The 14211-nt window shown below is 37.5% G+C and overlaps 1 protein-coding gene across 1 annotated transcript; it reads right to left on the reverse strand.

Moving 5' to 3' along the window:
* Positions 1–296: 296 nt before the first annotated feature.
* Positions 297–12651, reverse strand: cul4b (cullin 4B). Its single transcript, XM_031302862.2, has 20 exons — positions 11733–12651; positions 10263–10378; positions 10075–10178; positions 9889–9958; positions 9417–9490; positions 9162–9324; positions 8671–8760; positions 5941–6023; positions 5790–5857; positions 5510–5628; positions 5188–5380; positions 4976–5080; positions 4786–4896; positions 4578–4663; positions 3027–3134; positions 2803–2916; positions 2614–2719; positions 2322–2494; positions 2094–2246; positions 297–1493 (listed from the first exon to the last, which is right to left on the reverse strand). Exons 1-20 carry the CDS (start codon positions 12205–12207, stop codon positions 1398–1400), a joined length of 2607 nt encoding a protein of 868 aa, XP_031158722.1. The 5' UTR covers positions 12208–12651; the 3' UTR covers positions 297–1397.
* Positions 12652–14211: the final 1560 nt, after the last annotated feature.

Below are 14211 nucleotides of genomic sequence, written 5' to 3' on the forward strand. Positions count from 1 at the left end.
GGTAGTTGTTCATTTGTATGTATAATTGTAACACAAACTTTTATTATTGTATTTAATGTATGTATAATTTTATTGAACTTGTTTTTTATTTTACATTCTCTTTACCGAGTGTTTTTATTGCCCTTTGTTTTATGTAAAGCACTATGAATTGCCTTGTTGCTGAAATGTGCTATATAAATAAAGTTGCCTTGTCTTGCTGTGTGGCATGAATGTTTAATGGCTTTAGACAAAAAGCTTAATGGGCTGATTACAAGACAGTGAGATGCGTTTGTAAATCAATGATTAATAAAAGAAAACCCAATTGAAAGTTGTTTTAATCTGAAGCAATAAATCTAACAGACTCATACAAACAAGGGCATGTCTAATCAATCATATTTTTCCTCATGTGTTGAGGCAATCCACTCCCATTCCCCCCACTTTTCAGAAAGGCCTGCAAGCCCCACAGGGAGACATACAAAAAATATAATGTGTATGTGGTATGACACCTGGGGAGGATGGACTCTGATGTCATTGTGCTTTTAGTATACTTTCTAAAGGTTAACAAAAACCTAAAAAGCAGTTGACTGTCAGACGAGATCATTTAAAATGTCACTTTTGTGATGTACAAAAACGTACAAAGACAGAACAAACGAGAAACTTAAATGCATATTTTTGTACAACTGAAGTGTTTTAGCAGCTTGAATACACCCTATAACAAAAGAAGTGCTCCTTTTTTGGCACAAACTCTGCTTTGAAGCTTTGTGTGTTCATAATCACAGCTTTATCAGATGGCTACATGGTCTTAAAAACTGTAAAACCTTGCTGCAGGATCACACATTTGACACAGATATTCCCCAAATTGTCATTTCTCTACTATGAAATGTTAGTCCAATAGTCCCATATTTGACACTGACTAAAGAAACAAGCATCGGTTTAATTTTTTGATCCTTTTTCTCTCCAACGTGAGATACATTTAGAGCATTGTTAAGTGTGTCAGCATTTGCTTGGGATACTGAGTGAACAAAAAGACAAAAAGTGACTTGATAACAAAGAGCATATTGATTCAAACTATGGACAAAGAAGAATCTAAGTTTGAAAATAAATATTTTTCCTCTCTATTAAAAAAAAAAGAGCAAATGGAACAACATCTGTGTGTCTTCTTTGTCTGTCCATGGTAGCCCAACTCTCTCAGAGGCACTGAGAAATATGGACAATATTCTCTTTTCTAATGGGCATGCAGTCCACAGGATCACAAGACCCTTGACAAAAATCCTGTGGAGCAGTATCCATTCACTTGTCGGTCGCTGGGTTGAAGATTATTATGGTTAACATCCACTGGAGCAAAAGATTTAGAGACCGATCACCTCAGCCTGAATGGACCATCTGCATCTCTTTTTTCTCAGTCACTTTTTCTTTCTCTAAGCCACATAGTTGTACTGGTTGGGGTTCTCCTTGTCACGCTCCATATAGTCCCTGTCAATAAGAGACTCTATCCTCTTCTTCAAGTCAGCAGGCTGAAAGGCAAGAGGACAGAGAGGAGGCAGAGGTTAACATGAGGCACATGCCAGCATTTCTAGTTATTTTTATACTTTGAGGTGAGGCAATCAGTAAAAAGCAGATCTACAGTATGTAAGCTATGCAACTTCCCCAGGGTATCTTACTATACAAAAGTCGTTCTATAGCAGTATAGACATTTTGAATATATGTCTAACTGTATTTAGAAACAGTGTCTCCCTTTCATAGTTTGTCCAGCACAGAAACTGAAAAATATTTAACTATAACATGTCCCATTAAGTACATATTGCTGTCACAATTCTTTAGGATTTTTTAAACTATCAGTATTGACCTCAAAAATCCAGTATCTATAATCCTCAAAGGTTTCCTCTATAATTCATACGGCATAAACATCTGTTACATAATGGAAAACTAAATAGTTGGCTTTAAATGAACAATAACAAAATAACCCTCTATTAATGTGCACACGAGGAAACAGATTTTGAGGGTGAAACAGTAATACAGAATTTAAAATACTCATACCCCATATAAATCAATGAAACTTAGATCATTTAGAAATGACTCAGAAAATAGAAGGGATACAGTGTTGTGTTAATCACCTTGACAGGGAATTTAAGCTGGTTGTACACTTCAGACATCAAGAGATTATGGCTCAGAGTCTTCCTCATCTTCATGATTCGCACGATGGCAGCATCGATCTGATACTGACGATCCTGAAACACCCTTTCTGTGGTACTGGCTTGCTCCTCCACCTGAGAGGAAACAATTAGTTACAATAATTCACCAAAACCTTGATAAAAGATAAAAAATAAGGATAATATTTATACCGTTTCTTTCATCTGGATCTGGTTTATTTTGATCCTGAAGAGCTTGTGTTTGAAGTCATCATTGCAAGAAAACTTATCCCCGTCCTCCACATCTTTGCTTTTGGGGATTTTGGTGAGGACACGCGCTTTTCCACAAGCAAGTGACTGCAGAGTCCGGCGCAGTTCACTGTCCTCTGTAAACCAACGAACACACAAACAGTGTTTTAGATCAGTGATGCTGCATAATGAGTCCTCGACAACCCTCGTTTCTTCATCAAAGTGCTGCCAACCAAACTGATGTGATCTCACAGACCTATTCCTGTTGCCAGTTTGATCTCCTCCAGGGTGAACTCCTCTCCTTCGTTAAACATCAGTAGCACAAGTGTTTGGAAAAGTGACACCTGCAGCTCCTTCTTGCCCTTTTGTGAGAAAAATCAAAGAGAATAATTAACATTATGCTGTATTCAGTGAGCACACACATGAGCATTCTCTAGTTATCTACCTCTTTATATTCAGCTTTTAAGACACAATGGCCGAGTGTTGACTGCCACTGCAGCTTCCTGCCACTGTGTTTGCCCAGGTAGAAGGTCTTGAAGATCTCCTGCAGTCGCACCATCTGGACAAAGATAACAGAGGCCTTACAAAGCAACATTCAGTATATCTATTGCACGTCAGGTTATAAAATCAGCATGTTCCCGGCAATTTCTGTATTTGCTCAGCACTTACCTCAGGAGGCAGGTGCACTTCCATCGGGACATAGGTTGGCCAGTAACCCATCGTGAGAATGTTCACCGTCAGCTCAATGTTGCCAGGAATGTTTTGGCACTGCATATACTGCAGAAATACAAATGACACACATGTAATATCCACCTGCCAAATTGAATTACTTGAAGTGCTCATATGATGCTTTTCGGCTTTTTCCCTTTCCTATATTGTGTTATATCTATCTTTTCTGCACGTTATAGGTTTACAAAGTGAAAAAGCCCAAAGTCCACCCCAAAGGGACTTACCATTTCCAACAGAAAACACTGTTCACAAACTGCTCCAAACAGCTCTATTGTAATCCAGCCTTTACTTCCGTGACGAACGTGCGTCACTTTGTAACACACGTTATAATGCTCGCCTAGCTGCTAGTGTGGCACGCCCTCATACTCTGCTTCTGACTGGTTTGTAGTGCTGACCTAGCTACTGAGCATGTGCGACTCCCAACAAAGATGGAATAGAAGTGAGATGTCTCACTCGGTAGCTAAAACAGAGAGCTCAACACAAAGGGTGAAAAGAGGAGCTGCAGCAATGTGCAGTACAACAAAAATATGGTGTTTTTTTTTTTTATGAAACCATGTAAACCTATTCTGATATAACCTCTAAATACAATTATGAACCTGAAAATGAGCATGATATGAGCACTTTAAGTTTAACCAAAAAAAGCAAAGCACTTAAAAAACCCACAAGGGGCTGTGTTTGTGAAGGCACGCGGTTTCAGGTGTCAGTGAGATGCTGAAACATGATCCATGAAGCCCAGTCTGAATAATAAATCAATGAGTTTGAAGGCTTATTGGATTTCAAATCAATGCACAGTGGTTTATAATAATATGAGGAGGGATTTTAGAACTCTGGAAACTTCACACTGCGATAATTACTTACAAACGCAATGTAATTAATAGAAATAAGCTATTCCTGTTACAGTAATCTACCTGGAATGTGTGCTTAGAGCGAGAGCTGAAACCATTGACTGATTAAATCGATTTTGTCTATTGACATTAAAATAACATTTTATGTCAACATAAACAGTTTCTCCAATGTGAATATGTGCTGTTCTTTTGTGATCATTTCTTTTTTGGAAAGTTGATCGGACGAAATGAGACATTTGATCACCTTGGGCTTTAGAGAATTATGATGTGCATTTTCCTCCATTTCCTGAAATATATATAAACTCAACGAATAAGTGATTGATCAAGAAAGAAATCTTTAGTTGCAGCTCTAATAGCAAGTATTCGATTGCCCAAAGCAGTCCACTGGCCAGCTTATGTTGTATTGTGTGGTGGCAAAGGTTAAGCCAGGTTCAACGGCTCTGCATTTTCGTTCTGGAGCCCTCTGTATCTGGATCCCTACTGTGTAAACACAGAGGGCTAATTAAAATAAATGAGGGGACTGCATTTTTTAAGCAATGCTAATGTCTGTCTAAAAGCTGAACTGCCCTATACATCATCTCACTGTCATAAGAATCAAATACAAAACTCACATGGATACTCTTTAACCCACTATTGTTGTTCTCACCTGTTTGAACTGCACCATGATGTCTTTAGAAAGCTCCATATCCTTGAACATCCCCTCCAGTTTGCTAGTGAACGCTGCTCCACATTCTGAGGAAGCACCAAAATGTCACAAGTCAAATGTGCATTCAGGGTCAAGATATTCCTTTCTGTGATGTATTTCCCATTGTTTGTGCGTGTTCAGAAGATACATTTTGAGGTATTAAACTGACCATGTTTCAGCTTTGACAACATCGATTTTTCAGCATCTACAGAGGCGCTTTTTCCAACCAGCAACCTCTTGGCCAGATCCTTTTTATAAAAGGCCTCAAAAACGTCTTTTCCTACAATGACAACACATTATATAGAGGACAAAAAAAAATCCTAAACTGAAACAAATGTGGTAGTAAATGTTAGACCTACCATAGATGAATCTAAAAATAATCATGATCTTATCCAGCATCTTCTCCAGTTCTTCATCTGTTGCTTCTTTGTTTCCTGCCCTTAGCTTTGAATCCACATGTTTTGCTGTAAACCAAAGTGTATTTATAGTACATGTTATTGCATGAAGATTATGATTATATGCAGATTTACTGACAGTGCAGCAGGTATGAATGGGGGAAATGCTTACTGACCTATGAGCTCTGCAGGTTTATTTGGCCGTTTGTTGATGAATGTTTCGAAAGCCTCCTTCATGGCGTTGACAAACTTCTCGTTCTTCATGAAGCATATGTCGATGACGTGATCGACCTTGTCTTTGAAGTCCAGCAACTCTTGCACCATTGTTTTGTCTTTTTCTGGATTGATTACGATTGTGCTTCCAAAAGCCTAAATTTCCAAGACATCGGGAAACAACAGTTAGCAAGAGATAATGCAAAACACTATTCCTGAGAGCTTAGCACCTGTATCATGCACTGCATCTTCAGACTTTTATAACTGTTAATGCTGTCATCATACCTTTATGTACTCTATCCAGTGCTGCAGGAGGACCTGGACGCCACCTCGCACTCGACTGAAGAGCTGATAGAGAAGAGACAGATCCTGAATTCTGTTCTCGTCCAGCAGGTGAGTCAGCCCTGGAAGTTTCCAACAACAGAAAGTCAGAAGTCAGAACACAAGACTCAGTATGTAGTCAGACAGGCAGCGTAGTTACATATGAGATACAGCCTAGACATTTACGAACGGCTGTAATGTGACTCATGTATATGTTTTTATACTAATATGTACTTCTGTGTACCTTTTTGCAGAGTAGCCGTGAGATGTTCACCCAGCAACTGCTTCTCCACAGTAGCAATGAGCGGTTTTCTGAGTGTGTGGGGGGAAACTCAGGTTATAAATGAGTCTTTGTCACTGTTAAACTGCAAACTGAATACTAGTCTAACACTCACTGTGTGCTCTGGTCCAGATATGTGATGACTCTGTCAGCCTCCTCCTCTAAGCGCTTGTTGACATGATGGAGATATTCTGGGACCTGCAAAAAATAAATTTAAAAAAAGGGGGGAAAGCAGCAATATTAATATGTTTACCATATTGTGATCTCTTAATATTAACTACTTTAAAAGATACTAACAGCTACTAACACCTAAAACAACATTTAATGTGTGACTAATACAGTAGTATATTTAATAACCCAGGGGCCTTATCTAAACCAAGATAAGGGATTAAGCCGGGATTTCCCCGTTATCCTGGATGAATTTAGCCTTGACTCGGTTTCACAAAAGCGGAGGTACATAAATCACCATGGAGATTTATTCTGTGCAGCTAGCCTGCTCCCGACCAGGCTAACAGCCAGGATTTATTAATCCTGGAGCCTTTTCTGATCACCCAGCAGTGGTTTTACCCTATTGTTATCAGCCTGGATTAAAATACAACAGGTGCATATTGCTGTTCATTTAAGTACTGTTATTATTTAAAGTTGTGACCATTATAATTATTTTGTTTTATAATTATTCATGTGACAGTCATTGTTACTGTTATATTGCTGTATGAAGACTGCTGTTCATATTGTTTTAAATGAAGTCTGTTACTAAGGGCAATACATACAATGCTGTACATTTCTATAGTTGACCAATGCACCTTGAATTATTTTAGTCGATTCATTTTTTTAAAATTCTTTAACAATAAGGATCATGTTTGTTCCGCTTCCATGTGCATTGTATTTGGCATTCTTAGCACACAATTTGTGTTGTCCAGTAAACTGGGACTATAATTTGGGAGGATTGTACAATTTAAAGAACAATAATTTTACAATCCTCCCAAATTATAGTCTTAGTTCACTGGACCAGTAACTATCTAGTGATGTAGGCTACTGTACATTCATGTAACAGGGAGAGGACACCTCAATGGTTTTTGACCTTATATTTAGCTAGGGGGGGGAAATAACTGATGAATATACTCTGTTCCATTCATGTTTACAGTGTGCATGGAATTTATCACTTAATTATCTTTATAGTTTCTAGATTTTAGAGTCCAATTTCTTCAGTGTCTTTATTTTCTATGTTCATATATACAAGGGAGCAAGGCATATAATATGTAGAGAAGGAAACTCGTCCTCTATAAAAAATAAAAAAACGCGAGAAAAGGCGTGGTAGATAATAGCGGACCGAAATGATAGTTTAAAAATATACATTTACGAACTACTGCTCTTAACTGAAACCATTCAATGAATCACTGTCATTTGTAAAAACGAACAGTTGTAGACTTAAAAGCGAGCAGTGGAAGTTAATATGACTTAGGAAATTTATATTTTAGCCCATGAGAGAGAGGGAGGAACAGAGTGAAAGAGATATTTACGCATCATATTCTAGTGTTGTAGAAAATTGATCTTCATGGTAAATTTCCTGAGTAACATTATCTTCTGTTTACTTTTAAGGCAAAGAGTACAACTGTTAATTTGTGCAAATGATTAGTAGCCTAATCCTTGAATGGAATGATTATGACGGTTTCAATTCAGAGCAGCGGTCAGTTAATGTATATATTTAGGCTACTTACGCATTCAGTCGGTCCGTGATCGTCTGCTACACTTTCTCTCGCTGTTTCATTACAGCGCCCGCGTTTCTTTTCTTTTTATACAAATAATGTGTTTCACGTCATCATACTTCCACAAGAGTGCTGCTCACTCTGTATAAAGTATGTACAATGCGGATTCTCCATTTTGGCATCAGTAAATCGACCTTGCGGCCTTTTGAGGAAATCCGTGGACGCGCATCTATCTGAATTACTTCATCCTGGCTCAACCTAGTCGCTCCTCCTCAGCCTGACTTGGCCTTCGTGAAACGCACCAAGCCAGGCTGCACAGATTAGACTAGGTCAAGCCTCGCTTTATCGGTTATCCTGGATTTATATATTCTGCTTTTGTGAAACAGGCCCCATTTTACACATCAAAATAACAATAACAACAACACAATCAAATAAAGAACGTAGAGATAACGAAAGATGTTGACAGGACCATTATAAAACAGATAAAACAAATATCAATAATATAAAAACAAAAAAGACAAAGTAAAATCAAGTAAATCTTGATTGTGCCTATATAGAACAGTCTATTTGTGTAGAGTTTAACTTCTATATGTAAAGTTAGCTGTATTTTTCTTTCACAATCACAAATAAAATGTTTTGAAACATGTAGGAAAACCTCATTCTTTGAGCTGAGACAATAAAAAGTGAAACTATGTCTCAATCCAATGTGTCAGCAAGTCAACAGAGCTGCTATAATTATTGTCTGAATCAAGCAAAAGCTTTTTCAGCTGAAAAAAAAGAAAAAAAACTTCACTCAAAATACACCATGTATTGTGCCTGTAGTTCATTCTGATCACCTGAAGCTGTGGATGGAGGATATGTTGGTGTTGTTGTTCTTCTATGTTGTGTGTGGTTTAAAGACATTTTTTGTTTTTTTAACATTAACACAAAATGCTGAGTCCGTTCTGTTTCATTCTGTGGAACTAAAATAAAGACCTGATGTTGCAATTTGTGTTTTAGATGCATAAACACTATAACAGACACTGGACATATACTGTGTAATCAGATTGTCTATATTTGTCCAGTTAGTCAAGAAAATAAAAAAGATACACCAACAAACAACAAAAACAGGCCCAGAGTACCAAGGTCATATAAATCACCTCTCTCTGCTGCATCAGCCTCTGTCCCTCTGCAGCGTACAGTCGATTAGTTTCCTCCAAAAAGCGTTGCTCAAAAGAGTCCTGATAAATCTGTCATGGATGGAGAGAACACAGGTTTTATTAAAGACATTTGTCAACAGGAAACTGACAACTCATCACACCCCTGTGTGGGTCATAATCACAAACACCACAGCTGCAAAAGCCACACTTATCTTGTAGTACAGGTGTAGAATAGGGACCTGAGGCAAAAACATGAATCCCTCCAAACTGCTATGGAAGACCTGAAGTTGCGCAACTACGATCTCAACCTCAAGACCGGGCAGAGTGAATACAGGCTGGAACAACTCACGCGACGGAGTACGATGGAGACCGATCGGCTCCGTGCACAGATCAGGACAAAGATACAGCCTTCCAAATACAGATTCACACCAGCTGACACTTATGTGTGGATCATTATTAAAATAATAATAAAATGGTACATGGTCAGTTACCTGCAGGTCAGAGAGCATGCTCAGCAGGCTCCTCAGTAGACTGCGGTCTATCGCCTCTCCGTTTCGCTCCCTCTCAATGAGCAGCAGAATCCCGTCGATAGTTTTACTCTGGACCTTCAGATCACTGATGATGTAGAACCTGAACAGCTCCAGACCCATGTCCCTGCAGACCAGAGCAGTATGTTCAAACAACCACTTTAAAACAGAAATCAGCCTCACGCTATTGTAGAACAGCTGGCATCAGTGATCACTCACCAGATTGATGGCAGCATTGAATTTTGTAAAACATAGGTGCGGTCCAAAAACAAAAATATACTCCTAATCATGATCTGTGAAACAATGACAAACATCCACAGTTAGAAAATGGCACTAATGACAGTCTTATTCTTTTATAACCACTTTGTTGTCAAATTAAAGGGGCACTCTACATATTTTACACATGCAGATCTGTTTACTTTTCACAAGGGGTACTTCTCAGTCTGTGAAAACACTTCTATGTCTTCTGTGGCTCTGAGGGAGCTTTTCTAAAGTATCAGAAAATAACTGATCTTAATTTTGGTTTGAGACTTTAAAATAAATTGTAATATTTGTGTCCTAAGTCCCCAAACATTATGCATTTAAACAAGAAAATGAAATAAACAAATTGCATGTGTAGCCAGGTTATGTAAACAGACTTTCAAAAGGATATGACAACTAGAACCTTACTTATTAAAGTTATAAAACATACCATTTGTCTGCAGTGATCTTGCCAGCACTTGTCAATTTTCTTTAGGAAAAGCACACTGTCCAGGGCATCCGTATGAACAACGTTAAGGCAAAAAGAGCTTTGCTGCAATATGACTGCATGATCAATACTAAGCCATATAATATTAAGTAAATAGTGATAGAAATTGAAGATAACTGTAAAGGATATTCTCTGAATTGATCAATTTGTGCCTTGATATGGTCTTCACACACGGCCCTCAGCTGTTTGTAAAGTTTGGCAGATATCTTATGGGAGCACAGGTTCTCAACAGCCTGAGGGGACAAAACAAAGTGTCAAAAGAGACATTTTCTTATCAATGAGCTTCCTCTAGGAGGTCAGCAGGTCTGGGATTATACCTGATAGAGCTCCTCTAGATTGTACTTAATTGAAGTGCTGTTCTGTATGGCCTCCACTGCCTCCTTCAGCTTCTGCCACGTCTCCTGCGTGTAGTTCTCTGGCAATTTGGGCTTTTCTGTGTGAAAAAAAAAAAAAAAAAAAAAACAGTCCTGATAACACTGTAACATTTTGCAGGCTCCTGAACAAAACAAGTGTTTCTTCTGAAAGTATAGCCAGACAATAGTGACAAAAACAAAAATCTAATATCTGGTTATTGAATTGGATTATTAGACATGATAATGCATGAGATTTTGGTTACTGTAATATAAAAATATGACTAGGGCTCGGCTATAACCTCATCCCATGATATCCATCCAAAAAGCTCTACTGTTCACATCTCACATCTCTTCTTTCTAAATCTTTTAACTGCAGTAGACAATGCAACACGCACAACTTAACTTTAGATATTCTAACCTCGGCAGGTATACTATGCCCCTTTTAAATGGAATTAAGTGCAAACTGCTCTCAAACCAGATTCTTTAGTTCTACTATCTGATGTTATTTTTTACTCCTTTGTTTCAATTAACTCTTATTTGTTGCTTGATCACTGGTTGTTTTGCCGTGTGTGTGTTGCTCTTGTATGCTATGACTCCGTATGACCATGAATGTTTCTTTTTTTCAGGTCTCTCTAGAAAAAAAAAAGACATCTTGATCTCAATAAAACTCTGATTCATCAACAAACGGCAAAATAGAATTTAAAAAGGTTAAATATGGCTGAAATCATTATCCATTACAAAATTTAGCAATTTTCCAATATAGCTAAATTACATATGAAAGAATAAACTTGACGTTCAAAGCAATGGCCCTGAGCTCCACTGTATTCCCATTTCTTGATGTGTCAAACAACTTCAATTTTGTTTGTTTGCGCAGAATCATTAATTTGAAGTACAGAAATTTGAGAAATGATATCACAAGATCAAATCATCACAATATGACTTCGCACAAAAATCCTATGAACAATATTTAATAATGTCTTTTTATAGTGTTATTAGCAATTCCTAATAGGATTTTTAGAACTTATTTGACTGTTTTAGTTATGTTAAATGAGATCATTTCTCAAAAAATATGTATGCCTAAATTTCTTCTGACTCATATATATGCCATCCACATGTTGACACATCATTGGTACCAAGGTGACTAGTCAAGGAAATGTGTATTTTTTCCCAAGTTTGACACCTTTCTTAGTTCATAGTAATACCAATGTGATGTTAGAAGCATTCCTGGTTTACTGACTCAGCTAAGTTTATAATATTTTAGCATTTAAATTGTAATGCAGCCTTCAGGACCAAGAAGAGACTAACATATCACAATGTTACAATGTCTTGTCTAGTGGGGACAACATCACAGTGCCTGGGGACTTGTTAGCTGTATATTGCTGTCTGTGAATGTTTTGGAGCTTGAATCACATTATCCACCAGTTTATCTGCTACCTTTGAAGTTCTTGATGACTAGTTTCTTGGCAGCACCGGGTTTACTGTTAGAAAAGGTGCCGGATCCTGCGGGCTTCGTCAGTCCGTTTGCATGGTGTCCCACGCCACCGGGCAGGAACACGGCTTTGCTTTTGTTATTAGAGCACGAAGCAGCAGCACCCTCCTCAGCCATTTTAACATCCAGTCCAATAAAATCCACTGAATCCTCAAACCTTAACTTCTTCTGGATGTGCAGCGAAGTGGGGGAGCAGGGGGAGGAGGAGGAGGAAGAAGAAGAAGAGGAGGAGGAATTCAGGGTCTTGGGAGGCGAGGAAGAGATCGTGTCAGAAGTGTCTTCCCTCTCTGAGCCGTTTATTTTCCTCTTCTTCGGAGACGTAATGTTACCGCTGTCGTTTTTGACATCAGTAGCCGCTGGTCTAGCCTCCTGGGTTGGTGGTGGTGGGGGATTAGGGGAAGATAAACCTGTTGGAAACATGAAAAAACGGGAATACTAATTCTTAACAGCCAGTCTTTTGATCCGAAACTTCCAGGCTTGAGATGAGCTCAGTGTCCGAGAGCTTTTAACGTTATCTATCTTAGTACGGAGAGGTTTTTATCCAAGTCTTTTATCCAGTATAAAACAGATAATAAATTGTTCAACTAAACAGCTCCACTTGAACCTAGCCTTGTCGCTTTCTTGTTATTGCTGGCAGAAGAAAGATGGTTGGCTATTGCTTCCTCTTTTGCCTCTCGTGTCTAACCGCGTTGTACAATTGTTCAGTAAAAGTGGTCAACTGAAGCGGCCGTTAACGATAATTATTTACAGAAGAAATGTATCTATAGCCAAAATAGGGTCACATAATACTAAAACATCCGTTGGTCAACACGGGGAAAATTCGCTCTCAAAATCTAGTCGGTGACCCCACCGGAAGTACTTCGTACATAAGTACTTTTTGCACAAGCGTGTTTTTTTAATACTGACAACAGTGTTGTAACTGCTCTGGCCACAAGATGGCGCCAAGCCAACGCCATTACGTGGACTGATGACATTTTTATGGTCATGAATTTACCGCACATGAATGAAGGAAGTCGCCCAGTCATTAGATATGAATTAATATTTAGTATGTTGTAAATGTTTTCTAGTTCACACTGTCAAAATAAAATGTAATAACAGATTTATTAAAGACAAACTTAAGAGCATTTTTTCTCCATCCTCAAAGTATTTTGGCCTTTCAATGAAAAAGCTACGTTACATGTATTTACATTGTATTTCTTACAATCTGTAAAATGTCCATATTCTCATTGTTTCTATTTTTGCTTTTGCTTAATTTTAGATTTTTTTCTGCTAAATTTTGACTTTCCTATTGTTTAAAATGTCTTTTTTTTCAATGTTTAATTATATTTTATATATGTATTTCTTTATTTCAACATTTACTCTGTTTCATTATACCGGCACTATGTCTAACAGTGTATGGAGATGATAACTAGCATCTCACTGCACAATATGTATGATTGTGTATGCGACAAATGTGTTGTTTTGAATGTGAAAAACAGTGGCATAAAGCTTTGTGATGAACTGCTATGTTTCAAACTCCTCAAGGAGATTTCATATATACCATATAAGATACTATATAGAATTTATCCTGTAAAAAAAAATATACCTGAGATTCAAAATTAGCACACAATGATAGTTAAAATAATGCAATTTGTTGTTCAGTTTTTATTTAACGTAAAGAAATGTCATATTTAAATTTCGCAAATGGCCAAATCCCAATATTTTTTCATTTTTATAATAACTTTAGATGTTACAGCAATACTGTAAGTCAGAATCAGAATAAGCTGTATTATATGAAATGTGTGCACATGCAAGTAATTTGACTTTGGTTTTACTTTGCTCTCATTTACTTTGCTCTCAATGTTACACATGGTAGAAATTGAGCTAGAAATAAACCTACAGCTAAAATGAAGGACAACAAGCTGAACCAAGATAGGTAAAAAAATGGTGTAAATTGTAAACAAATACAAGTAGTGCAAATAAATAAATATTGAATGGACATAGGCTACATGAAGTGGGTGGTTACACTGTCTCAATACTGTATATAGCCTACAGTGTGCAGGATATATATTTTACAGCAATTGCAATGTTCATGCTTACAAAAAAAGTGTGTATTTTAAACTGTAAATATATAATTTATATTTTTTTGTAGGTAAGTGGATGTTTTAGTGTTACAGGGTTATTGTAGGCCTACACTATGTAAAATCAATAGTTAAAAAAGAGAAACCCATAACATTTCAATTCCATCCAATTGCACACATTATGTTTAACGTTAGGTGGACAGGCTTTGAGATGTTTGATTTATCTAATCCATCCATAATCTAACCATATATAAATAGGATCTAACCAAGAAACGAATAAAGAATTGAATTGCGTCACAATGCGGAGCAATTTATGCACACCAAAACTGCCTCGTCACTATGGAAACTGTCCTTTACATGATCT

The sequence above is a fragment of the Sander lucioperca genome, chromosome 1 (assembly GCF_008315115.2).
Source record: "Sander lucioperca isolate FBNREF2018 chromosome 1, SLUC_FBN_1.2, whole genome shotgun sequence".
Classification (NCBI taxonomy): Eukaryota; Metazoa; Chordata; class Actinopteri; order Perciformes; family Percidae; genus Sander; species Sander lucioperca.

Coding starts and splice junctions, on each gene's coding strand:
- cul4b (XM_031302862.2), bottom strand. CDS start 12,207: ATGTTTCCAACAGGTTTATCTTCCCCTAATCCCCCACCACCACCAACC. Junction 10,379..11,732: donor AGTCATCAAGAACTTCAAAG/GTAGCAGATAAA, acceptor TTTTTCACACAG/AAAAGCCCAAATTGCCAGAG. Junction 4,664..4,785: donor GTTGTCAAAGCTGAAACATG/GTCAGTTTAATA, acceptor GTGCTTCCTCAG/AATGTGGAGCAGCGTTCACT.